This window comes from Oxyura jamaicensis, chromosome 27 (genome assembly GCF_011077185.1).
Source record: "Oxyura jamaicensis isolate SHBP4307 breed ruddy duck chromosome 27, BPBGC_Ojam_1.0, whole genome shotgun sequence".
In the NCBI taxonomy this organism is placed as follows: domain Eukaryota; kingdom Metazoa; phylum Chordata; class Aves; order Anseriformes; family Anatidae; genus Oxyura; species Oxyura jamaicensis.
This window is the reverse complement of record NC_048919.1, coordinates 4832523-4858589: the sequence shown is the minus strand read 5'-3', so window position 1 is coordinate 4858589 and position 26067 is coordinate 4832523. Positions and strand designations below refer to the sequence as shown.

The window sequence follows — 26067 nt, the reverse complement described above, 5'->3', positions numbered from 1 at the left end:
GCCGCCGCCTCCTGTCGTCAGGGAGCGGGGAAGCCCCCTCCCCCTCGGAGCTCTCGCGAGAGCACGCCGCGCGCGCCCCGCTCCTCCTCCTCCCCTGACGGGAATCTCGCGGAGCTCAGCTAGAGGACGGCTGCTGAGGAAGGGGGGGAAGTCTCGCGAGAGGCTACGCGGAGTCTCGCGAGGCTTGCCGGGAGCCTCGCGAGAGTTGCCGGGCGCGCCCCCCCCCCCCCCGGAGCCGTTTCGCTTTGGGCCGTGAGCGGGGGGCGGCGGGGCCGGGCCGGGCCGGGCCGCGCGGGGCGGGGGCGGCGGGGCCGGGGCCGGTGCTACGGGAGGGGGCCGGGGGGGGTAAGGGCGAGGCGTGGAGGCGGCGCGGGCTCAGGCCCCGTCTTCCCGGGGCTCCCCCGCGGCGGCGGCGCTGCCCTCCGGGCCCGGGCCCTCCTCGGATGAGGCGCTGAGGCCGGGCCCTTCCCCGCCCCCCCCCTCCCCTCACGCCCCGGGGCCGTGAGCGGGGGGCCCGGGGCCGTGCATGGTGCGGGGCGGAGCGGCCGCCGGGCGACTTTGAGCTCCGGGGGGGTGGTTCGGGGCCGGCCCCCCCCTCCCCCCCACTCGCCCCCCGGGGGAGGGATGCCCAACCCGGAGAGGCACGGCGGCAAGAAGGACGGGGGCGGCGGGGGAGCCTCGCAGCACGGCTCCGGAGCCGGGTCCGGCAGCAAGGAGAGGCACCGGGCGGCCTCCAGGCACAAGCGGCACAAGTCCCGGCACTCCAAGGAGGCGCCGCCGGTGCTGGCAGCGCAGGAGGCGGCGGCGGCCCCGCTGGGAGCCGTGCTGAAGCCGCTGGTGGAGTACGATGACATCAGCTCGGACTCGGACACCTTCTCGGACGATGCGGGCCTCAAGGCGGAGCGCAGGGAGAACGAGGAGAGGAAGGCGGAGAGGAGCGAGAGGGCGCAGAAGCACCGGCACCACCAGCACAAGCGGGTCCGCGAGCTGCTGAAGAGCAAGCAGGCGGAGAAGGAGAGGAAGCTGGAGAAGAGCCTGGAGGCCTCCAGCAGGGCCGGGGCGGCCAAGGACAGGGTGTCGGGGTCCTCCAAGAGGCTCCTGGAAAGCGAGGAGCACCCCAAGGCGCTGTCCTCCAAGAGCGGCAACAAGGAGTCCCGCTCGGGCAAGGCGCACAAGGAGAAGTCCAGGAAGGATCGGGAGCTCAAGTCGAGCCACAAGGAGCGCAGCAAGAGCCACCGCAAGCGGGAGGCTCCCAAAAGCTACAAAACCATCGACAGCCCCAAGCGGAAATCCAGAAGCCCCCACAGGAAATGGTCGGACAGCCCGAAGCTGGACGACAGCCCCTCGGGAGCCTCCTACGTCCAGGAGTACGACCTCAGCCCGCCGCGCTCGCACACGTCCAGCACCTACGAGCCCTACCGCAAGAGCCCCGGCGGCTCGTCGCGCCGGCCGTCCCTCAGCCCGCCCTACAAGGAGCCGGCGGCTTACCAGTCCAACGCCCGCTCGCCCAGCCCCTACAGCCGCAGGCAGAGGTCCGTCAGCCCCTACAACAGGCGGCGCTCCTCCAGCTACGAGCGAGGCAGCGGCTCCTACAGCGGGAGGTCGCCCAGCCCCTACGGCCGCCGGCGCTCCAGCAGCCCCTTCGCCGCCAAGCGCTCCGTCAGCCGCAGCCCCATCGCCAGGTGCGTGCTCTCCGCGCTGCCTGGGGAGCAGGGACGGGGTGGCAGGGCCCGGGCCGGCTCTGGGCACGAGGGGAGGGACCCCTCTTTGCTCCGGGGGTGCGCTGTGGGGTGGTAGCGGGTCAGTGATCCACGTGGAAGGGCTGTGGGGAGGCTCCTGGCGGCGCCCTGCGGAGCGGGGCTTCGGGAAAGCCCTCCCCGGCTGGCACCCAGCAGCGTCCGGGTAGGCTCGGAGGAGCTCGGGGCTTGAATTCCGTCCCCTCGGGAGGGAGGCGGCCCCTGCGCGGCCTCGTGGGCAGCTTTGTGCTCCTCCTGCGCCCGGGCACGAGGCTCTCACCTCTTCCACCTGTCTCTGGGGCCCTCCCTCTGCCGGCTGTGAAATCGGATCGGGCTCTTCAGGAGGTGGCTTTGTTTCGAGCGGGGTTTGCCCTTTCTGAACCGACTCGGGTGTTCTTTTCTTTCCCCAAATTAGATGACTCCGCGCTAACTCCGTCTTTCCAGCCTGAACTTTTTCTTAGGGGCGTTCTGGGAGCAAGAGTAGGACCTGGCTGACTTCGGCTTAACCCTGATTGTCTTTTTTTCTTTAGGCAGCAGTTTGCTGCAGAAGGAAGCCGTTACTTGCAGGCAGCGCTAACTCCGCTTTATTTCAGGTGCTCGTTAATCTCCCCCGTTGCGCCCACAAATCCCCGGCCTCACGTTTTGTTTTCTGGCTGCAGATGGTGCTCAGTGAGTTCCCTGTGTCACCACGGGCGCTGCGGCGCTTTGCCGGCGGCTCCGTGGCGATTCAGACGTGACCTGGAACGGGAGAGCTTCGGAACGCTCTGCCCCGCGCTCCCTGCGCCGCATCCCCTGCTCCAAGCAGGAGCCGGGCCCGGGGGAGGGGGGGGGGCGCCTCCAGCACACATCAGAGCTCGGGGGGGGGGTTTCGAGTTCAGGCTTTACCCCCAGAGCTCTTCTCTTCGCCTCAGGAATCCGATGTTTGGCGGTGGGGGTGAGCTCTGGGCTTTGTCTGTGTGTTGCCTCCAGCACCCGGGAGCGGTTTGGGGAAATCTGCGGGTTCTGCCCTGGTTTTGTGTCACGAAATCTGGCTCTGCCTCAGCTGGCTGCGCGTCGGTGCTGCCTCCCTCCTCGTGTGCGCCCCGGGGGGCACCAAGGGACAGCCGCTGTCCGTCTCCTCCCCCCCCCTCGGTGCTTTTGGCCGTGGTGGCTCTGCCCGTGAAGGTTGCGTGCTGCAGCCTCTGGAAGAGTGAGAGCGCGGGAGCTGGAGCCGCGGGCGTGCTTCCCGAGCTGGTTTTGTGCTGTGGCACCCGTTAAACGTCTGCGCTCAGCCCCACGCGGGGAGAAAACCAGGTGGGAGCCGAAGGGGTGTGTGAGAGGGGCTCTTCCCCGTGTGGTCTCTGTGCCAGGCAAGCCCAGGGCTCGCTCTCCCCGTTAGTGCCGAGTGGAATCCTGAGAAACCACGGCGTCTCTCCTGGACCCATCATGGGAGCCGCTTAGAAGCGCCTTGTGCTGCTCCCCGGGCTGACAAACTCACGTGGGAGCCTTCCGAGGGCGTCTCTGGCTCCCCAACGAAGTGCTGGACCCCGGGCCAGAAGCGATCCCGAGGCTGCTCGCTGACTGTGCTCAGCCTGTGCTGGGTTCGTTGCACCTCCACCTTCAGGCGGTGCCCAGCGGCTGCGCTCCGGGCCGGTAACTGACGGTGCCGCCCGTCCTCCCGAAGCACAGCCGAGGAAAATGGGCCGTGCCCTCGGGACCTGCTCCGGACGGGAATCCCGGCGAAGGGCCGGAGGGAATGGATGCGTTTTCCCTGCGTTGGGCGATCCCCACGCTGTAGCTCCCGTTGGGTTTGCTTCGTCGAGCTCGCAGCCTGCGTGGAGAAGCCCTCGGAGTCAGGTCGTGGTCAGGCTCCGGGAGCCGAGGGGCAGGAGCAGTGATTGGGACGCCGCCGATGGCGCACGCCGTGAGCACCCGGCTGTGACCGGAGTCCTCTGGGGAGGTAACGCGGGCCTTTCTGCGGCGCTGCTTTACTTCTGGCTGGAAAGAGCTTTTTGTTTTCCTCTTAGCATTTAATTTCCTCGCCCAAAAGGCAGCGTTAGGAAACCGAAGCGACGTGCTGTGCCTGTTGGAGGAGGTAACGCGATTCGGGCGGTGGCGCGGAGCTCTCCGCTTCGGAGGGATGGGGACGGCTCGGGAGGGAGGGAGGGAGGGAGGCTATCGGCTGTGGCTTGCCGTGCCTTGCAGCCGCTGGCATCGCAGCTAAAACCAGAGGAAGGAATTCCTCCTCGCCCTGCTCCTTCGCACAGCGCCGGGCCCGCAGGCTTCCAGCACGCCCTCCTGCCAGGACTGCTCTAACTTGGGTTGTATCGGAGAAATTAACGCTCTTTTAATTGGGGTGTTTAAATGGTTCCTCATCGCTGACAGCCTCGTGCTGACTCGGTCACGGTCAGTGCCTTGCATTTCTGGTTCCCGGCGTTAGGGAGACAACCAGGTGGTTTTGAACCCCGTTTATCTGGACAAAGATCTGATCGCCCCCCGCCCATCCCTGATGACTTCAGGGCGAGCTGCAGAGCTCCGGGAGGTGCGGGGCTCAAAGGGGCCGCCTGGATGCCCATGGGTGAAGCCCCGGGGGCATCGTTCCGGAGGGCAGGAGGCGGCTTTGAAAAGCCAAACCTGCCTGTGCACCGCCTGTGTCCCCGTAACTCTTCTGGAGCACGCAGCAGCGGTGCAAGAAGCGTCGTGGAAGTGTTGTTGCGCTGCAGCAAGCCCAGCTGGGGCTGCTGGTGGTGCAAGAGGCAGGGTTTGTTGTACAGCCGCGGGACCGGCGCCCCCGATAGGGCTGCGGAAGCCGAGGAGCTTCTGGATGCCGTGCCCCTTCCCGGGTCCAACAGAGCCAGGAACACCCAACTGGAAAACGTGCTTCGGAACAGCGGCTCTGCCTAACACGGCTGAGGAGAGGAAGGGTGAGCGGTGTAGGGCGGGAGGAGTGGAGCAGGTCCAGCTGAAACAGCGGCGGGCGAGCTGCGGGAAAGGCGCGGAGCCGCCTCGGTGCCAGGTGGCAGCGGTGCTGGGGCACAGCCCCGTGCCCTTCTGGTGACAAACGCGGTAGGAGTTGTGCTCCTGGAGAGGTTTCCCTTCAGGTGGGCAGAGCGATCTTGTCCACGGTGCGGCCCCGTGCCCAGCCGCGTCCATGTGGGGAGCGGGGTGCCGCCACCTCCTAACCCAGCCCAAAATAACGCGACGGGGAGCGCTGACCCCAGCGCCGCTTGTGGTTGTGCTCAGCTGCATCCTCCAGGGCTCCTCAGGAGCGTTTTAATCTGCACGGGTCTTTGAGCACAGCGCAAACCCAAGGGCGGCTGCAGCTCCTGGCAGCTCCGCGGTGGGATGCGGCAGGTGAGGCGCTGCCCGGGCGGTACGCCGAGCCCGAGGCAGGTCATTCCGTCTGCAGAAGCCGTGGGAAAGGTCAGGATCCCGAGGCAGCGTTCCCGTCGCTGATGAAGGACCGCGTACGGTGCTGCTGCTCTGCTCGTTGGAGGCCGGGGGCCCCCCTCACCGTGGTGAGGGCACCAAGGAGCAGGGCTCGGGTCAGCCAGCGGCACGCAGGCACCGCGATGCCTCTGCTCCGAGTGCCTGGCAAGGAGCTTTGTGTCGCTGTGTCTCAGTTTCCCCACTGAAATGTGTGCTGCCTCGGGATGGCACTCGTCTGTGGAGCTCTTCCCGTTGTTAGTTGCGTGGTTCCAGGGGAGCCAGCGGCTGCTGTGCTGGGACCTGCCTGTAACGCGGCGCCTCGAGGAGCTCCAGCTACTGCGCGGCTGTGCTGGAGGAGAACTCCGTACCTTCAGGGCTGGACACGTTCCCCGTAATAAAGGATGGAGCAAAACCCCAGCCAGCAGGGTTCCCCTTACAGCATTCACAGAATCTGCGCTCAGATTCCTGCCAGCTACCACAGCTCCTCAGGCCGAAGCTGCCCCTCGTGCGGCGCGTTTGCCTCCTGGTACCCTGCGACATCCTCGTTCCTCCCGAGGTGGAGGGAACCCTTCCGTCCCAGCAGGAGTTCTGCTGTAGGCAGGCGGTTCCGCTTCCCAGTTCCATTTCACTTTTATCTCGTTTCCCAGTCGCTCTCCGGTGGGTTTTGAGGTCCCGGCCGCCTCCTGACGAGGTTCACGCCGCGTGCTGCGCGTGCCCTGATGGTGCGAGGCGTTTCCTGCCTGGCCGCTGTCACCACCCACCGGGGCACATATTTTACCCGTTGTTTCCTCTGAAGCTGTACATAATTACTGCAAGACGTGCGCTGCCAGCTCACGGCCTTGACTCGGGTTTCTGTTCAGGACGTGCGTCGATCTCACCTTTACCTGGGGCTCCTTCGCTCTTCCTCCTCGTCTTCACGGCGTGGTTTGTGGGGCAGGCTTGATGCTGGGAGGCTGGACGGTGACCTGCAGCTCGTGCTCGTAATCGAGTCTGGGTACCTTTGGTCTCTCCTGCCAGCTGTACCCGGCTCCCTGGACTGGGAAATTAACGGCTTCGCGGCGTTTTCAGGGAGCCGTGGCTTTGGTGAGTAGCTCGGAGGCTCTGAGATGCTTTTTCATTTATCTCCCTCTTCTGTCCACAGGAAGTCTGTGAAGTCCCGGAGCCGAAGTCCCGGCTACTCGAGGCACTCATCTCACAGCAAAAAGCAGAGGTCTGGGTCGCGCAGCCGCCATTCCAGTATATCGCCCACCAGGCTGCCGCTCAACTCCAGCCTGGGGGCAGAGCTCAGCAGGAAGAAAAAGGAACGAGCGGCAGCGGCAGCGGCAGCTGCGAAGGTGGATGGAAAGGAGGCAAAGGGCTCGCCGGTTTTCCTGTCTAGGAAGGAGAACAGCTTAGCTGAACTCAAGGAGTCTGGAACAGAGTCTAAAAAGGTCACCAAAACTGTTAAAACTGAAAAATCTTCTTCAGATACAGAGCTCGTGAATTTACCGTGTACAAACGCAGAGACTAAAGCACCTGCGGAGACGACAAAACTCAAGGCAGAGGAGAACTCGGAGAGGAAACATCCTGCTCCGCTCAGAGATTCAAAACAGCCGGGAACAAAAGACTCAAAGCCTGTAGCAGCGGCAGAGGACCTTCGGTCTCCGAAAGAGCCGGACACGGCCGAGAAGGAGATCCCACCCCCGCTACCTTCCATAAAATCACCTCCTCCGCCTCTGCCGACAACCACGCCGCCACCTCCAACTCCACCGTTGCCACCTTTGCCTCCGTCACCCGCGGTCCCGCCTTTGCCGCCATCCCAACAGACTCCTCTTCAGGTCCCTCCTTCGGCCCCGACGTCTTTGCCATCTTCTTCCCACCCAAGGACGTCTACTTTATCCTCTCAGGTGAACTCCCAGTCCTCTGTCCAAGTCGCTGCAAAACCACAAGTGTCTGTGACGGCCGCTATCCCGCACCTGAAAACTTCAACGTTGCCTCCGCTTCCGCTCCCCCCCATTTTAGTTGGGGAAGATGACTTGGATAGGTAAGGTCACGGAGCGTCCGCGGGGTGTTTGCCAGCAGGCAGGCGCGCGGTTCCTCCGGGGGGGCCGGCAGCCGCTGGCTCATCCTGCGGAGTCCGATGGAGACTGAGCCGCTTGTGCCTTGCTGCTGGGCTGGCCCTGCCTCTGGCTCGCCAGCTCCCTGTGCGGGTGGTTACGCGCGGGCGCGGCGAGGAGCAGGGCTTTGCCTTCTGTTTTCACGCCGGCTAGCAAAAGTTCTGCTTTGTGTTTTCCCTGGTGGTGAAACACGGGTCTGGAATTTTGCGCCCCGCTGCGTTGCAGCCGTTTGCACGGGCTTGCTTTGAAGCTGCTTTTTAATTTAATGTCCAAAAGCTGTGCTCAGTGACAGGGAGGTGCCAACGGTCCCCACGGAGGAGCACGAACCGGAGCTGTGCCTCTTCCAAAGTCAACGCGCGGCGCCGTAGTGAAGCGGCGTTGGTTCGGCGCCTCGGTTACCTGGGCAGTGATGTGTTCTTTTATCACTGCGTGGGCACGGCTTCTTTGAAACCTGAGAAAGAGCGCCTAACTTCAGCTGTCTTGTCTTAATATGAGTGTCTGAGGGTAGCCTCTTGAGGTCAGCTCTTAAGCTGTAACGTTCACCGCTGTGGCACGCAGGAGGCGAGGGGAACCCTCCCCAACACCTGAAGTGGTGTGGAGAAGAACATTTTTTTTCCTCTTGTATGCGGTGGTGCTGATAACACGAGGTCACCCCTGATGATTTTCTGCTTGGCCTGTGGCTCTGCCAGCACCCCGCTGGGGATGCGTGGGGTGTCTCTGTTAGTGCTGCGTGATTGTAACGAGGAGGGGGTTACGGGACAGTTACGGTTTGCTCTCGTTACCCTGTGCTGTGAGCGGGCACGCGTCCTCTGATTGCTTTCACCGATTTTTCATGGGTTATCCTGGTGCTGGTGTAAATGAGGGCAGTGCTGTCCCTGCTATCGGCGCAGAAGTTAAACTCGTGCCTGCTCACGTTGCCCTTCCTCAGCTCTTCAACGCTGCTCAGCCAATACCTGTTTAATTTAAACGCACCCGTGAGGAGCGGGAGCTTTTCACAGATTACAGACTCAAACGCACGCCCCGGCAGGATCCTGCTGCCGTGTTCCCCTGTTCCCAGGCACCCAAAGGGCTCTGCGAACACCGCGTGTTTTACTCTCAGCCACTCGCCCCTCGAGCGCCTTTTCCCTGCCCAGGTGTGGCTCAGGGCTGCGGAAGCGTGCTTCATCCCTGCCGTCAGCGTGAGCTCGGGAGGGTGGCCGATGGCAGGGCTGGCCGATAGCTTAGGGAACGGATTCGGGGACTTTTTTTTTCCAATAAAAGGATGGGGAAACGCCACTTGATGTGCTGAGGCCAGTGGCTGTTGCGTATGGCACCGACCTGCAGCCGTTCGTTACTCAGCTTCGTTCTTAGGAGCGGAGCTGTTTAAAGCAGCCTCTTGTTCTCACGTGCTTGGAGCAGAAAAACCCTTCTGCTCGGAGGCCCTGCTGAGCGTAGGCTCTGGAAGCGAGCTTTGAAGCACCCCGGTACAAAGCGCGCCTCCTGCAGAGGCTCCCCAGCCTCCCCAGCCTTTCCTGACGCCTGCCGAGCTCGCGAGACCTCCCCGTGCGTGAGCTGTGGGCTGCCCCCCGGTCGGGGTGTGCCGCGGGTCCCCCCTCGCCTCCCTCACCTAGCAGGGAGCAGCAGCAGGGCAGAGACAAGAGCCAGGTGGTGCGAGCATCACCCGTGGTGCTCCCGTAGCTTGCTTTTGGGAACCCCTGGCCGATTCCCCAGCGCTAAGAGTTAAAAACAGCCCCGGCCGGCGGCGTTTGTGCTGTCTCGGGGTGGGGAGGGCAGGAGGTGGCTTCTGGGAGCCTTTGCTAGGGGTTGGCATCCAGCCTGCGTCACCTCGATGCCCGGGCAGCTCCGAGGTGTCCGTTTAGCCTCCTCAGTGCCCGGTGAGAAGCCCAAACGGTGGCAATTGAAGGTCCGGCGGCCACCTCGTGGCTGTGGCCGAGCGGCTGCAAGCTGCTAACAGGGAGCGTCAGCAAGGGGCTGAGGGCGACGGGAGGGAGCTGAGGCTCGCCGGCGGCCGCTGGAGCCCAGGGGCACGCCTGTGCCCTTCCCGAGGAAGTCTTTGAAGAAATTGCTGCTGCTGTGTCTGGAAAGAGGCTGAGGTCTTGGCAGGGTCAGAGGGTCGGAGCCTGGCATGTGGCAGGAGGTATTTATGGAGTGCCAGAAGCAAACGGCTGCCGGTTAGCGGAGGATTAAACCTGCAGTCAGACGAGGAGCTGCCTTCTTGGCACTGCCAGCTTCTGTAGGGCCGGACAGCGGGTCAGCGTTACAGGCACATGTCTGAGAGCCGTGGCGAGCTGGCTTTCTGGCTGCTCCGCAGAACCTCCCCTCGGGTTCCCCACGGCTCCTGCTCTGCGGTGACCTCCCCGGGCACCCCAGGGGACGGAGCTTCAGCACGCGCAGCTCTCCTGCTCCTGTTGTTTCTCGGATGTTTCTTGATTTTCTTCCTCCTAGCAGCGCCTGCCGGCGAAGGTTTTCCTCCGGAGGCCTGGCTGCTGTGACTCGTGGTGGCCGATCCTTTACAGAACACCCCTCAGTGCCAGAGCAGTGCCTTGCTTTGCCTCGCTTGTATCTCCCCGAGATTTCACGAGAGCTTCTCGTGTTCGTTGGGCAGCCTCTGGGAGGAAAATCAGGCAAACGACCCCCTTCCAGGTGTTCGTCTAGGCGGAGGTATCAGTGCTGGTGAGCACTACGCCTGCTGATGCTGACAAACTGCAAACCTCCCGCTGGCCACCCAAAGAAATGAACCCTGGAAGGTTGTTTGTGCCTCTCAGCCTTTCTTGCTCTGCCCGGTGACACAGATTCGTGTGCAGGAGAATCCCTGCCAAATCAGACCTCGGAATGCTTCCTGCCACGTACACGAGAGGTGTACACGGACGAGCTGCTGGTGCCTTCGATAATCTAACTGCAAAACAACAACAAAAGCTCTGCTTTCTCAGCGGTTAGAGCTGTGTCAGTCCTCACTGAGTTCAGAGACTCACGGGGAGACGTGGCTCTGGGTTGTAGCTGCAGGGATCTTAGCAAGCCGTGCAGTGAATGGTCCGGACAGGGGAAGCGGGGGTCGGAGAGCGGGTGCTGGCTGATAAGCTGAGCGGTTGGGCAGGAGCTTCAGCAGAAGCAGTTATTTGTGCAGACTGAGCAAGTTCTGGTTGTGGAGAGCCACCTGTTTATGAGGAGACGTGCGATCAAATGTGATGCTCGCTTCCTGACTTTGATCGTTGTGAAATTTAAGGCTGTTTTCCAGTTCTTTGCTTGGCTTTGCTAATTTGGGCGCTTAAATTTGGGCTCCTAGCTTTATGCTCTCGAACAGAGAGCTTTTGTCCTACGGTAGAATTTTTGTTTGTCTGTTAACTGCCTATGAAGTCTGATTCCTGTATTGTATTAACTTTTCGGAGTTTAGTCCAAAAGAGATTCTTCCTCCAAAACCTGTGAAGAAAGATAGAGAGCAGAGACCACGACACTTACTCACGGACCTCCCGCTCCCCCCAGAGCTCCCTGGGGGGGATCCATCTCCTCCTGACTCCCCGGAACCAAAGGCAGCCACACCACCTCAGCAACCCTTCAAGAAGAGACCAAAGTAAGGCCGCCTTTCTTTATCCGGCTCTTTCTGGGTGTCAGGTTTTGTATTGCTTCAGAGGTGGCAGCCTGGGTTTCCAGAGCTCCGGGGTAGCGCTGTGGTGCCCGCTGAAGCTCCCAGAAGAGCTGGCGGTACGCAAGGTACACACAACTTCCCTTGATTGCAAAATTTATGCAACTGTCGAGACAGCGAGCGCCCTCGCTAACTTCCGTACAAGGTGCTAGCTGCACCTCGTATAAACGCTGCAAATTGGGCTTTTATTTGAAACAAAAGTTCCAAATAATGATTTTATCTTACTGTGATGTACTTTGATAGCTGTCAGGTAAAGATGCGGCTCTGGTTCTTCCAACTGCTCTGTAGCAAAGCGCTTCTGCCATCTCACCGTCCGTGGGTGTAAGGCGGCACGCTACCCACTTCGCTCGTCTTCTCCGCTCTGCTTTGTGCTCCTCATCTCAAGAGGAGAAGGGGGAAGAGCTGATCCTACGAGTGTTCTGGCTGGGGTGCCTCAGTCTCTGAGTAGGATAATCTCCCTGTATGGCAGTGCCGGGATCTGGAGTGGCCGGGATCACGGAGCGTCATTCATTAAGATGACCGCTCCTGGCCTATGAGAGCACAGAGAAATTCTGCTGCCGTTTCTTAGGGCATAGCCCGAAGCGGCTGAATGGGGCTGTTTGGGGGTGAGGTGGAGCACCCAGCTGTCTGACAGTCCTCTTGCCTCTTTCAGAATCTGTTGCCCTCGATATGGGGAAAGGAGACAGACAGAAAGCGACTGGGGGAAGCGTTGCGTGGACAAGTTCGATATCATCGGGATTATTGGAGAAGGGACGTACGGGCAGGTGTACAAAGCCAAGGACAAGGACACAGGTAAAGATCATTTCAGGCTCTGAAATGCTGCTGAGCGCCCGGCTGCCCTCTCTGCTCCTGGAATTGCGTGGCCGGTGTGCACAACGCGGTGTGCGGTCAAGTGGTCGTGGTAGGCACAACCGTGGCAGCCACAGATGCCGACTGAAGCCGTGCCCCTGTCGGGTTTTATTGTAGCAGAGCTTGTGAAAGGGCCTGGAGCTGATTCTGGGGTCATTTAAGTTCACCTGTCTGATTTTCCACTAAAGTGGAGTCAGAGGAGCCCTGGTGTCACCCGTCTCGTGTTGGTGTGGTAACTTCTGACAGAGCAGTGCTGGCAAAAAATGGTGGGGCGGCAGCTAACGAAGCTCCGCTGTGTCCGAGCGGACGTTGGCTGTGCCTGGAGCCGTGCTCAGCGTCCTGCTGGAAACTCGGCGTTGTTAGCAGGGACGTGTGCGGAGGCTTTAACGCTGCCTTGCTCTGGCAGGTGAACTGGTGGCTCTCAAGAAGGTGCGGCTGGACAATGAAAAGGAAGGCTTCCCCATCACAGCCATCCGCGAGATCAAAATTCTTCGGCAGCTGATCCATCGCAGCGTTGTTAACATGAAGGAAATTGTCACGGACAAACAAGATGCACTGGATTTCAAGAAGGACAAAGGTAGTGTTTGCTGCAGGGTGTGGCTTCAATTAGCCTAAGAGGTGTTGCAACTTCATTTGTTTGTTAGTGTGAAACTAAAAATCCCGGTGTTTGCAGATTTGTTGTTGTTGCATTCCTCCTCGGCGCACGCTTCCAGCAAGTTTGGCGTCCAGATCTGGCCTTACATCGAAGGGCAGATTCTGGTGACTGCGTTGTCGCAGTGCAGAGGCAGACGCAGGCTTAAGAGGATGCATTGCATTTTTTCCTTAGAGCCAGAGAAGCAATTTTAGGGGGGAAAAAAAAGCCTATGTGGGGTCACTTAACACTGATGAGTGCTGACAAACTCACCGACGGCGTAGAAAGCTTTCTGTCCTCCCCCACTGTGGAAGAACGGTGCAACAGCATCCCGCCTGCTCTGGTTTGTTTGTGGACTTCCCCGTCCTGAGAGAAGGGGACGAGAGAAGCACCAGCTTAAGGCGTGCGTAGCAGAATACTTTTCAACGATGTAACTTGAAAAATAAAAACTGGGGGGATAAACATGAGTATTTCAAAGGTAACGGATTTGTTCAGAACTTGGACATTCGGATTTCAGATGTTCAGCCTGAAAACACCAAGAAAAGCGTTTCAACAACTCAGTGTACTTTCTTTTTTTCTTCCTTGGTCTCTCCTCTCTTGTCTGAATTATTTCTCTTTATTTTACCAGGTGCCTTTTACCTTGTGTTTGAGTACATGGACCATGACCTAATGGGGCTGCTAGAATCTGGCTTGGTACATTTCTCAGAGGACCATATCAAGTCTTTCATGAAACAGTTAATGGAAGGTCTGGATTACTGTCACAAAAAGAACTTCCTTCATCGAGATATTAAGTGCTCCAACATCTTACTGAACAACAGGTAACCTGGCAGTCGGCACAGGTCTTTCCAAGCTCCTTTCCCTGCATTCTCCCTGGGTTCAGCTGAAAGCACCCAGCTGTTGTCTTCACCTTGAGTAAGCTTAGGGACGGGAGGTGTTGAACCCCTGTAAGAATACAGTCCTGCGTGTTTCCACCAGCAGCTTTCCTGGGTGCTGCACCCGGCTGGGAACGCAGCTCCTTCTGCAAGGGGGAACAGCCCTGAGAGCCTTCCATGTAACGTGCTGCCAGCAGCAGTCTCTCCACGTGAGACCCTCTGCTCGCTGTTTTGTAGCTTCTTGTAGTTAACTTCCTTTTGTGTTAGCCTAAATTAAACGGATCTCCCTGTGCCCTTGGTCTCCATGGCGTTTTGGCAGAACTACCGTTCACTGGAAGCGCTGGTATGCAGGGAAACCGTTGAGGGTTAAGGTCAAAAGCAGCGGCTCTCCCGGAATTCTCCCTTCTCCAGATAGTGTTTGGCGGTAACGTGGTTCGTTGCAGAATACGTTACAGTTATTCATTTGCTGTTAATTACCAAGTTGTTGTCTGGATACCCTTAAGAAAACTTGGGACCTGTAAGAAGGAGACCGCACGCAGCAGCGTGCCTGGTTGTCATATAAAAGTTGGAGACATTGGTCTGTTGGGATGGTGAGAGGAACAGGGCTGAATTTTACTACTTTTTGTTTCTTTTAAGCATGAAATGGGGTCTGAAAAACCGATAGAGCCAGAAGTAATTGCTGCAAATGCTGCTTGACTAGGCCTTTCTGCTACATGGGGAGATTTCCTTCCCTTTTACTGCTTGCAGCACGTGAACGTTTTTGTCTTTCAGTGGGCAAATCAAACTTGCAGATTTTGGACTCGCCCGACTCTACAGCTCGGAGGAGAGGTGAGGCTGGGGGTAGAGGAGAAGGGAAATGACTTACCTAGGTGGGATGAGTTCCTCTGTTCTTGATACCCGCCCAGTCCCTCCACTTGGAAGTCCTGGCATTGCCTGAGAAATGATTTCCAGCATGGTGTAAGTGGTATAACGCAGTTCCAGCTGTCAGGAGAAAATCCTCCTGGCTGGTATTAATAGCCTCCCATTAGACAGACGCAGCCATGAGGAACTGAAACATCTCTGCCTGCCATGGACCACGTTTTGCTCTGAGCTGTTGAGGTCGGTCACTGTTCAGTTGCGGCAGCATGCGGCTGCCTCTTGCAGGTCAGGATTTTTCAGTCTCGAGTACCTGCAGCCTGGTGCATTTAGGCAAGATGATAAAAGCTGCGATATCTCAGCAGCTCTCTTTAACTCAGGTGCTCTCAAAGCCTAGGCACCTGAAGGCCCACTGCTTCTACTTACATGCCTAACTCTACGCTTTGGAATTAGTAATTACCCTTTGTAAGGACTTTAATGGTTCTTGATGTCGATTTACGTTTGTTTCCATTCCAGCCGTCCGTACACAAATAAAGTCATTACGTTATGGTATCGACCTCCAGAATTGCTGCTAGGTGAGGAGCGTTACACGCCGGCCATAGATGTGTGGAGCTGTGGGTAAGTGCCTGGTTTGTATCTTCTGTCCTCTTTGGGCTGGGAACATCACGTGAATGGAGGAGTTCTGATGGAAGGTAGCCTCTGAAAATACCGCTGCAGCTAGGCAGAGAGTGCTGTCATAGTGCAGGAATACTTCCAAAACTCTGTGCTTTAAGTAAACAGGTGGCTGTCACCTAACTAAAGCTATCTTTGGGCAGTTCAGCCACAAAGATAGAAGCACTTCCAAGTGATTCAGAACCAAAATCTTGAGGATTCAGCATTTAGGAGTGGGACTGGATTTCTTGAAGTGTGTGCATCCCATTGTGATACACATGGGTAAACTTTTAGTGGAACTTAGTGCGCAAACAACAAAGGCATTGTAAAAGGCAGGCCCTCCTAATTGCTGCTGGAAACTTTGGCCATGAAGTCCAGTTGCTATTCGGAGTGCCAGATGAGTGGGGTCAGCCCAGCGCCAGCAGACAGATGCCTCTATCAGTCTGCTGCTATCTTTGGCACTGATTGTCATTCCTACCAGAAGGCTTCAGGGTAGACGTTAAGGGCTGACAGAGCCAGAGCTGTCCCCTCTCCTTCTCTTTCCCTCCCTGTACGAGTGTTGTGTGTGCATTCTGTGTCTGTGCTTGGCCATGGCAAACAGCAGGCTCCTGGCAGCTGAGGATGTTTGGGCCCGCAGATATCCCCCCAGATTGTGGCAGTAAAGTTGGAAGGGTAACTGGGCTGATTCTGGAGGAAAAAAGATGCCTGGCTTTTTCTTACTGAGCATCCCACTTTTCCTGCAAAGAGTTAGTGTGAAGCCCGTGGTGTGTTAGCCAGACTAGTGAGCGTTATGTCCCAGCTGCGTGGAATTGGTGACTGTACACGCAGGTTAGTTTGTCAGTCCTCAACTACAAGCCCTGATGCAAATAACTCTCCTTAGGCAAACCTGCTGCTGAACAGAAATGCTGCAGTGTTCAAACGATCATCCCAAGGGTTTGCTGTTGTGACCTCTTGCTTTTCCTCTTTCCAGCTGTATCCTCGGGGAACTGTTTACAAAGAAGCCTATTTTTCAAGCCAATCTGGAACTGGCTCAGCTTGAATTAATCAGGTAAAGCATTGCACATGCATGCCTATGAGAAGAGGTACTGCAGAAACTGCTCGTGCACATAGTCGCTGTATTATAAGAGCCCTCGCTCTCTAATCTGCCTGCAAAATAGGCTCAGTAAATGACTGTAACTGCAAAAGGGAATAGTTAAGCATCTGGGTGTCCATACCTACTATCAAGTGTCTGGCCATTAACGTATGCACCCTCAGTAAGCTTTGCTGTAGTTAGCTGAGTGCAGAAATCATGACCTTAAATTACATCTCACTGAAGTCATTCTGTTGGACGCCCTGTAAACTCAGGTAACATTTTTCCTCTTCCTGGTTCCATCTTCTTAACCTGCCGTTCATCTAACCCTCGTCGAAGTGTGCACAGACCTAGGCTGTCGCTATGCCGAGTTGTTCAGGAAGGAAATGTCTTCACTTGATTCAGTGACACTTCTGCTGCTTGCTGCATTTCACCTGCTGATTTTGCTCTGCTTTTCTGCTTCTCAGCCGCCTCTGTGGGAGCCCCTGTCCAGCCGTGTGGCCAGATGTCATCAAGTTGCCCTACTTCAACACTATGAAACCCAAGAAGCAATACCGACGGCGCCTGCGTGAGGAGTTCTCCTTGTAAGTTTCCACTGAGGAGAGGATGAGCGGCCACCTGGGCGTTACGGCCTTCTGACACCTTGTGGGACAGATCCATCCCTCGGCTGTAGCGTACCTGGCAGGGTGGAGCGCTGCTTCCCGTGCTTGTCCTGTGTCCTCAGGCAGCCGTGAGAGCTTCTCCCATCTGTGGAAGGCTGGAAGGGGCTCACTGTCCTCTGAATAGCTGACCTGCCACAAGTGCTTTCCAGAGGGAATCCCCGCCTCTGTGCACGTGGGGAGACTTCACGCTGGGTCTTGCCTTGTCAGCCTGTCGCTGAAGGGCACGCCGGGCAGCGTGGCATTCTCCCGGTGCTGAGGCTGTGTGACCTCAGAGGTGTGCACTCTGGGGGGAGAGGGTAGTTGTGTGATAAGCCTGTGGGACTTGTGGCAGGGCTGCTCTTCCTAAATGGGAAAAATTAGACTAAAAATATTGTGGATCTGTTTCCTGTCATGATGTCTTGGAGCTGTGCGTCCCTTAGTAATAACTTCAGACTGTACAGACCGCTGGGCGCGAGGCGGCTCTCTGAAGGCCGGCAGCTCCCCCAGTGCAGAACAAGCCCTTAACTCAGCCGTGTCTCCAACTCTGTGCAGCATTCCCTCGTCTGCTCTCGACCTGCTGGACCACATGCTGACGCTAGACCCTGGCAAGCGCTGCACAGCAGAACAGGCCCTGCAGAGTGACTTCCTTAAGGACGTTGACCTGAGCAAAATGGCACCCCCAGAGTAAGTTCCAGCGGGCATCCTCCCCGGTGGTGGGCTCTGCTAACGAGCTTCGGGAAGGAGTCACCGGCTTGGCCTTGTTTTTTCTGAATTGAGTTAAGATTTCTGGATTTGTTTCTCAGCTCTGCCGCTGGATTTGGATATGGCTGAGCAGACAGCTCTTGTGCTCTCTTGCCTGAAACTGGGGCTGGTTTTATACAGCTCAGCGTTAATGCTCGTAAGGAGCTCTAAAACTTGGGAGATGTGAGAGCAGCGCGCAGTAAACCCCTGTCCTCTGTGCCATCGAGGACTGGCCAGGCCTCGTTTGTACGGCTTGTTAGCTGGCTAGGAGAGGGAGCACTGCTCAGCAGCCGCTGTTCGCAGCTCTCTTCTCCCACCCCAATTAGGCAGACTGTAAAATTCTGCTCTAGCTACTTTGCATACGAGTACAGCAAGTAGCTTCTGAGGTTCCCCTTCCTTCCGAGTTAGTAAAACGAGTTGCTTTCTTAAAGCCACTGCGCTCACAACGCTGGGTGTAAGTTTGCTTGTGATGGGTGTGTGTGTACTGTAGCGAACCCGGTCCGTTCAGGAGTGCGACCTCAGTGCAGATGACGTGATCCACAGGAAATGGAGCTGCCTTTCCTGGTTCTAGCGCTCACCCCTTCTGGGTTTCATAGTAGGGCCGTAGTTAGAGGCACATCCGTGCTTCTCTGATGGCGCTAATAATTTTCCGTGGTCTTCAGATATTTTTCTTTGGTTTTTGGTGCCACGTTCCTTACCTGCCAAGTCTTGTTCTCTTCCAGCCTTCCCCACTGGCAGGACTGCCACGAGCTGTGGAGCAAGAAGCGACGGCGGCAGCGGCAGAGCGGGATTGCAGTGGAGGAGCCACCATTATCAAAAGTTTCTCGGAAAGAAACTACCTCTGTTACAAGCACAGACACTGTCAAAAACAACAGCAGTCCTGTGCACTCGCAGCCTGCCCAGCTCAAAACAGAGCCTGGCGTTGGAGATGCAGTAGGTCAGTGCCTCGTCTGGCCTGTGAAGGGCTGCTCTTGATACGTTGCCTTCCCTCTGTCTGCAGTTTCCCCTGGATGTGGGGTGCCTGAGTCTCTTCAGGCCAGTCTGAATCTTTCACCTACGTTTCTACATGAGGGGCATTCCAAAATCTTCCTGTTTTTTTTTTTTTTCCTCTGCTGTGAAAGCTGCTGGCTACAGAGCATTCTGCCTGCTCTTCAGAAGTCAGTCATGTTATCGGCTCCTAAGCACGCTTTCACAAAGAATAATGCGAGGAATCCTGGAGTCGCTTTGGCCAGCAGAGTAGCAGATAACGGGGCTGGCAGGAGCAGCCAGCTAAAGAGCGTGCAAATGGACCAGGGCTTGATCCTGCTGATCAAATTGTACAAAGCTGAGGCATGGGAGACAGCAGACTAGGGGTTGGTGGGCAAAAATGTATATTATTGAGCATTATTCCTTAGAGAAAAGATCCTCGGGTCTTAAAGACTCCAAGGCTGGCGCTTGTGCACCGTTACCAAAATGCGTCCGACCTTCTGTTGTCCCAGAAATAGTTGGAGGGGGGAGGCGTGGTGATTCCCGGGAACGCAGAGATGCACAGCGCTGCCCAGACCGTTCCGATTGCTCTCTAGAAGCCTGAGGAAAACCCATATGCGGGCTGAAGATTCCTTTGTGTCAAACCTTGAACAGACAAGGAGCAAGGAAGACAGTTCTTGCTCCAGGGAATGCACAGCCCATGTGTTCGCTGAAACGCGGCAGATGGACAAAAGGTGCTGCTTGGATTAACAGAGAGAGGAGCGAGTGTCAGGGCATCGGTTGTGTACCAGTACGGGAAGCTGAGTTTGTAAGGGAAGATTAATTTTAAGCTTCCGAAACCAACCCAGCGCACCGTGCCTGCCAAGGAGCTTGGCTTGCAAGGTCAGCGTGAAAGGGACACCCGTGTCACTCCGAGGGCTCTGCTCCCGCGTGGTGCAGAGGGGAGGCGATGCCATCTAAAGGAGGTTATTTCAGACAAGCTCGCGGGTCAGGACGGAGCCCTCTGATCCCAGGCCAGCATTTTGTGAGGAATTGCTTTCAGCTTGACCTAATTTATTTGGCTGCATCAGCGGAACACGCCCTTCTTCCACCCCAAATAGCAGCTTAGCCCTGGCCCAGGAAAGCTGCTTCCTAGTGCAGGAGGGAGCGCTCCGGGGCCACGGAGCGCTGCAGGGGCCTCGGGAGGAGCTGACTGCCCTCACTTGCTGCTCTGATCACCTCTGCAATGGGCTCAGGTCTCCATCCCCCATCTCAGGCTTGCTGCCACGACCAGTGGTGCAGTTGCTGTGATTTGGGGATGACCTGGGTCAGTTTACGGCCCCCAGGGGGGGGAGGTTTGGCCGAGCTGATTTCAACAAGCAGCCGTGCGTGGGTCTGTTAGGTTTGGGCGGGCAGTAACCAAGCCTCCCTCTTCCGACCGGAGCAGGGCTGCAGCCGTGGGTGAGTGCAGTGTGTGAGCAGTGCCACGGGGTGCTGCTGCAGCGCTGTTCCCAGCTGATCGCAGGCTGGAGGGGGCACGCTGATGGGGAAATCTGAGCAAAGAATCTCACCAGCTCCAGAAGGGGGATTCCACGCCTTCCCCAGGCCCATGGAGAAGGTGTTGGCTGGCGCAGCGCCCCGATGACTGAAGGTGAGACGTGGCTTCCCCTGACCTTTCTGTGATGCTTCTCGTGTTTCCTGCAGGCCTTGGAGACATCACCCAGCAGCTGAATCAGAGCGAGCTAGCTGTTCTGCTGAACTTGCTGCAGAGCCAGACTGATCTGAGCGTCCCCCAGATGGCCCAGCTGTTAAACGTACACTCGAACCCGGAGATGCAGCAGCAGCTGGAGGCTCTCAACCAGTCCATCAACGCTCTGACGGAAGCCACCACGCAGCAGCAGGAGTCTCAGGCGGCGGCAGCAGCAGAGGAAGCCATAGAAGAGCCACCCACGGAGGCCCAGCCCCTGGAGGAGCAGGTGACTCCAGAAGCAGCCGGTGCTCAGGGAGATATGCAGAACGTGCTGGCCGTTCTGCTCAGCCAGCTGATGAAGAGCCAGGAGCCCGTTATAACCCTGGAGGAGAGCAACGGGGAGAAAAGCAGCGAGCAGCGGGGGCCAAGGAAAACCCCTACCATGCATCCGGAGGAAAGTACAGGTAAATACTCACGACCTTGAGCATCTTGGGATGCCGTTCACTGGTTTGAACAATTAGAGCCTTCCATACGAGTGCCTGTAGCCTGACTGCCCAGGGGAGGAACCGAGGTGTTCGGAGAATTGTCAGAGGGAGGCTCGTGAGGCGGGGCAGGGGGTGAGGATGGGAGGAGCTGGGGGCTAGGATGTGGTGGTCAAGCGCTAGATTTCCAAAGAAAGCCCCTGACCCGCTCCCCGCAGCGAGCACAGGGCTGTTCAGGAGGTTTTTAACAACTGCAGAGCGCCACAACACACCTACAAAAGGTCTCCAAACCACGAAAACCCGTCATACCCCACTGCGAGTGGGTGAGCGAAGATGAAAGGCTTTGCTTTTTCCCCTAAAAAAAACAAAATGGAAGGGAAGCCTGTGGCAGGTCAGTTCTTCCTCTGACGCTGCTAGCAGCCGCCAGTCTGCTCCCTGTCGTTAGTCGCTGTTCCTTCACGCTGGGCTTACACTCAGGTAGGTTTTTTTGCGCAGGGCGTTGGATCTGCAGCTACGCAGATTTCCCTGTCTTATTTATCCCAGCTATTTTTGCACCGTTCCCTTCCTGCTTTCCTGCCCACTCAAGAAACAAAACAAAAAAAAAAAAGAAGTGCAGAGAGGATTGTAAATACCATGAGAACTGAGATATTGGAGAGTGCTGAAACGGAAGGCTGGCAGCGATTCCGCACACAACCTGTGCATCCGGCTCCAGCCTGCCCGGCCCGTACGTCCTAGTCCGGGTTGTAGAGCACTGAGATTCAGCAGCTTCTGAGGTGGAGCCGCACGGCTGGTTCTTGTAGAGCGAGTGAGAGGCATGTTTAAAGACCTACTGTGTCAGTGATCTCTTGGATTTCCGTTTCAGAGGTGAGTGTAAATGTCTCCATGTCTTTTTTTTTTTTTTTTTTCTGTTGATTTTTTGAATTATTAGCAACATCCTGTGACGACCTCACCAAATTCTAGAAGCGCCTCCTGAGTATGTCTCAGACTCTCCAGGGAGCCTCTTTTGGCCCGATACACAACTCCTCTGCAATGTAGCTGAACGTGCTGTGTTCTCGTGCCTTCAACACACCCGCCCACCACAAGCCAGTTGTGATCGTGCTTTTTTTTTTTTTTTTTTTGCCCTAGTACTGGAAGATAATTAGGTTATTGTAGAGCAGATTCAATTAAATAACATTGTTCTCTGTTTATAATTATTTTAAATGCTATGCTGTCCCCAAATCAGCTTGGCTTTCAAATTACCTGAAGATTGTTTTCTGGATTTAAATACAATCTAGTTTTAAAGTGGACTGACGGATACGGGTGGAGGGGTGGTCCTGGAAGACTACTGGTTTTCACAATAAAGTTTGACCTTTTTAATAACCACTTTTGCAAGTGATTCGAGGATCTGATTCGAGTAAGGCGTTCGTGGCCTCTTACGTCATCGCCAGTCATGAAATAGCTTTAATCACCACGTAGCCGACCCTGGTGGTGAGCGAGGCTCAGGCAGTGCAGGGCTCAGGACTGGGGTGTGAGCGTCCTGCGGGCGGCTGCCTCGGCAGGATAGGGCCCGAGCTCTGCCCTGGGCTCCTCGCGCCGCCTGGCCCGGCTGCTTTGTTCTCCTGGCGGCTCAGGAAGGCGAAGCAGCAGGATCAGGGGCGGCGGGGGCGTGCTAGGAGGGTGCTTTGGTCCTTACCAGGAGGGATCCTTCGGAAATAGCAGTGCTTGCTTGTTGCTTCGGGCCTGAGCGGGGAGGGGGGGAAAGGGGACGGGGCTTTCACGTGTGGCAGGGCAGTCTGTGCTATGCAAACGGTTGGGGGGTGTTCGGGGCTGGACGCTGGGGAAATAGTTCTGAAAAGGGTCGGGGAGCAGGCGAAGCCAGGAAGCCCCTGGTAAGGAGCCCTGGAGGCAGAGAGGGGATGCGGCCGGGGACGCAGCTGGGGGTGGCTGCCCCTTTCCCATCAGCGTGGGCGCAGTCAGGAGCTGGGGCGAGGGATGGGCTCGGGGCTGGGTTTGGGGCTGGGTTTGGGGCTGGGTTTTGTTCTAAGCCATTCACGCCATGGCACGCGGTCAGGCACCCGGCTGCCAGCACGTGTCACCGGTGTCCCTGCGGGCAGGAGGCCCCGCTTCCAAGGAGCACGGGCTGTCCGTGGCTCCCATCTGCCTCCCTGCCTTAGCCTTTGATCCGGGAGCAGGAATTCCCTCTGCGGGTGCCCAGGTGTTAGGGCAGCTGCTGCTGACCAGGTGGGAGCGCGGGGGAGCCGCGGACGCGTGCGCTGGTCTTGCAGCGAGCACCAGCCCCTAAAATCCTCCGCCTCTTCCAGCGCATCCTGGAGGGCAGGCTGGCGTGGTGGGGCTCTGTTGTTTGTTTCGGTAGAAATGTTTTTATATCTGCTCGCGTGCTTTTTTAAGACGGTGTTTAAAAGGAGTAACCCTTCCACAGCATGTCCTCCTCGCATTCTCCCACCAGAGAAGAGGCCCCCCGAGCCCCCCGGACCGCCGCCGCCACCGCCTCTCTCCGAGGGAGACCTCTCCAGCGCAGCGCCGGAGCTGAACCCAGCCGTGACGGCTGCTCTGCTGCAGCTTTTTTCCCAGCAAGAGGCAGAGTCGCAGAGCCACGCGGCGCACGAGCACCAGGCCTCCAGGTCCACGGACTACGTCAGGTCCCACTCGTCCAGGACTTACAGCGCCGAGGGCTCCGAGGGGGGATTCGGGGCCGAGGAGCCGAACTCTGGCCAGACGCTGCTGGAACCCTCTGCCCAGCCTCTGGGGAAAAGCAGGACCTTTTTGGGCTCCGTGAGCCACCTCGGGGAGACGAGCAGTTACCAGGGCATGGGCTCTGTCCAGTTCCCAGGGGACCAGGACCTCCGCTTCGCACGAGTCCCCGTAGCCATACACTCGGTCGGGCAATCCTTCACCAAAACCGAGGGGAGCAACAACACGCTGGTGCACCCGGAGGCCAAAATCCAAAACTACGGCGAGCTGGGCCCGGGGACGGCCGCTGCCGGCGGGGCAGGAACCGGCCACGCCTGGGGCGCCCCGACCCAAGCTGCGCCCTACGGCAAGGCTTACCGCGGGCCCAGCCGAGTGCCTCCGCGCGGGGGACGGGGCCGAGGGGTTCCCTACTGATCCCCGTCCTCTGCCCTCACCTCTCCCTGCCTCGCGGCCGTCGGTGACGGGATTTGTGCCGGCGCGAGGGCTGCGCCGCGCTCAGCTGCTGCCACGCTCCCCGTCGCGTTCCTTGCTGCGGCGCCCCGCCACCTCCTGTGGTCCCGGCTCGGGGAAGGGGGGGGGGGGGGGGGGGCTGGAAAAACCTCCCGTGTTTGGGTGGTGACAAAAAAAAAAAAAAAAAACCCACGGTGAGCTTTGTGCCCTGAGCCAGCAGAGGGGGGGGAGCTGTTGAAAAAGAGGAGGAATGGAGCAAACCAGCCGCAGCCGAGGGATGAAATAAAGGAATTTTTGCAGCGCTTCTTGGAGGGAGAAGCCGGGGGGGAGGGGGGGCAGGTAGGGCTGAGGGAGAGCCTGCTTCCCAAAGCGATGTTTTCAACCCCCTTTAAAAAATAAATAAATAAATAAATGGAAATAGATCACTGCAGGGACACTGCTGGGCTCAGCGGGCTTGGCTGTGGACAGCCAGGACGTGGCCCTGGCTTGTGCTCAGCCTCCCCCCACCCCGCTTCCTTCCCACGCGGCGCCCGCCGGCCCCTTTTCCTCGCTCGATTCCACGTTGAGTTTCCGACCCCGGCCGCGTGCCCCCCCCCCCGTGGCTCTGGGGCGCTTCTGACAGTAGCCTTAGAAAATTGGCTTTCGCGAAGGGTCTTTGGGTTTGGGGCCTCTCCTGCCCTAACGTTGCAGTGGGAGGAGGGATTTGGTTTGTTGGTTTTTTTTTTTTGTATTTTTGTTTTCGTTTTTTAGATGCTCGAGAGCCGAAGAGAACACCTCCCCCCCCAAAAAACGTGTATTTTGTCATTCGGGACTTCCGAACCGCTGAGAGAATTAAAGCTTGAAAACAAAATCCGCCGCCGGTGGTGGCGGGGAGGCTCCGGGAGGAGCCCTGCGGGGCGGGCAGCGGCTGGGGGCCGCCGGCGTTCCCCCACCCTCGGGGACGGGCGTCAGTCCTTCTGCTGGGGACGTGTCCCCGGGAGTCCCCTCCTCCCGCAGGGCGCCGCGGTGCCCTCGGTGAGACTCCCCCAAAAGAGGCGAATAAAGCAGGGGTACATATTTCTCAGCTGTTTTTCCGAGTGGGCCTTTCCTATGGAAAACGGAGTTGTTGAGTTTGAGCAAGGCGTTGCGGGGCCGCGGGGCCTCGCTCCCGGCAGCCTTTGGCTTTATTTCTTTTTTCCCCCCGTGCGCCCGGCCCAGCTCGGGCTGCGCATCCCCGGTGTGGGGCTGGGCTTTGGGGCAGCTTTTTGTTTTATTTTTAATTGCCAGTTGATGCCTGACGTGCAGGGGAGGGGAAGGAGAAGGTGTGTAAGATGCAGAGCGCGCTAAATAAAGCAGTCACCTCTCCAGAGTTGTTTTTTTTTATTATTATTATTTTTTTCTCTCTCCACCGTGCAGCTGCCGGCGCTGGTGCGTGTTGGAGCTTTTGTTGTTGTTGTTCGGCCTTTTCTTCCTGAGCCCATCCAATTCGGAAGGAAAAGTCGCGCGTTCCACTGCGGAATCCTCTTAGGAAGCGGATGCCTATTTGTTACCTTTCCAAATTGGCTTCTCCCCAGAAAAGCCCGACGAGGACGGAGCCTTCCTGAAACCAGCAGGGCAGGAGCGGCCTCCCCGGGACCTGGCACGGCCCCGCGAGCCCTCGGGGCCGAGCTCGGGGCGATGCCGGGGCCAGGAGGCACCACGAGGCACCGGCCCCGGCTCCGGGGCCGCTCGGGTTCGCAGCGGGGACCCCAGGTGGGCTCCTGGCCCTCTGCGCCCCGAGCAGAGGACAGAAATCCCAGACTTCTGTCCCTTGTTCGGGTCCGTGGCTCTCACCGTTCCCTGGCAGAGGTGGGGGCAGAGCTGGGGGCTCCTCCACCAGCGGCTCTTCCAAACTGGTCCCACCACCAGGCTCCCGGTCCCTGCAAGGGCAGAGTGAAGGGTGCGGGTGCCAGGGCCAAGGATTTGGTCCCAAACGTCACCCCGTGGTGCAGGAGAGCTGGGGGGTGCTCGCCCTCCTGCAGCCTCAGCATCCCCTTTTCTTTTTTTTTCTTCTTTTTTTTTTCTTCTTTTTTTTTAAGTGGCTCTGTACAAAGAAGACAAAAGGATTTACTGGGGGGGGAACGTGCGTTGACAGGATTTAGGAAGCGATGCAGGTCGCAGACAAGCCGCTGGAGGATCCCACCCCGCCTCTCCTCCCGAATTTGACGGCGTCTGGGGTCGATGCCCGGCGGGGATGCGGCTGGCCGGGCTCTCTCTGTACCTCTCCCAAGTTCCGTTTCGAGACTGAGCGCGCCTTTTTTTGGTTGTACCTTTGTCTCTGTACAGATATTTTGTAATATATTAAATTTTTTCCTTTTCAGTTTATAAAAATGGAAAGTGGAGATTGGAAAATTAAATATTTCCTGTTACTGTATCAGCTTCTGCTCCGTTGCGTTGAATTATTCCGCTTCTCGCCCTGCAGCCTCGCCGGATGGCGCGGTGGCCGCGGTTCCCCCGGAGCCTTTCCCTCTCCTGCTCCCTCGCGCCGTGGGCGGTGCTGGTAAGTGAGCGGGGCCGGGGCCTGGGGGGTCGCCGTGCGCAGCCCCCGGCCGTGCCCGCCTGGAGGGGTCCGCGAGCCCCCAGCCGTGGATGTGGTCGGGGG

The 26067-nt window shown here is 58.0% G+C and overlaps 1 protein-coding gene across 3 annotated transcripts; it reads left to right on the top strand.

The window, feature by feature from the left end:
- Nucleotides 1-619: 619 nt before the first annotated feature.
- CDK12 (cyclin dependent kinase 12) lies at nt 620-23488 on the top strand. 3 transcript variants are annotated; one of them, XM_035347549.1, is made up of 14 exons: nt 620-1682; nt 6286-7167; nt 10632-10808; nt 11533-11672; nt 12136-12306; nt 12989-13178; nt 14004-14060; nt 14604-14705; nt 15709-15786; nt 16275-16391; nt 17001-17132; nt 17912-18126; nt 19839-20288; nt 22753-23488. In XM_035347549.1, exons 1-14 carry the CDS (start codon nt 625-627, stop codon nt 23409-23411), a joined length of 4428 nt encoding a protein of 1475 aa, XP_035203440.1. In that variant the 5' UTR covers nt 620-624; the 3' UTR covers nt 23412-23488. The 3 variants fall into 3 exon arrangements, with proteins under 3 accessions (XP_035203440.1, XP_035203439.1, XP_035203441.1); XM_035347548.1 differs by having other exon boundaries at nt 22726-23488; XM_035347550.1 differs by lacking the exon at nt 22753-23488 and adding an exon at nt 21235-21668.
- Nucleotides 23489-26067: the final 2579 nt, after the last annotated feature.

Excerpts from the sequence above, each read along its gene's own strand:
- CDK12 (XM_035347548.1), top strand. The coding sequence starts at position 625 with ATGCCCAACCCGGAGAGGCACGGCGGCAAGAAGGACGGGGGCGGCGGG. Across the intron at positions 12,307-12,988 it reads GGATTTCAAGAAGGACAAAG|GTGCCTTTTACCTTGTGTTT; the intron begins GTAGTGTTTGCT and ends TTATTTTACCAG. Across the intron at positions 20,289-22,725 it reads GCATCCGGAGGAAAGTACAG|CATGTCCTCCTCGCATTCTC; the intron begins GTAAATACTCAC and ends ACCCTTCCACAG.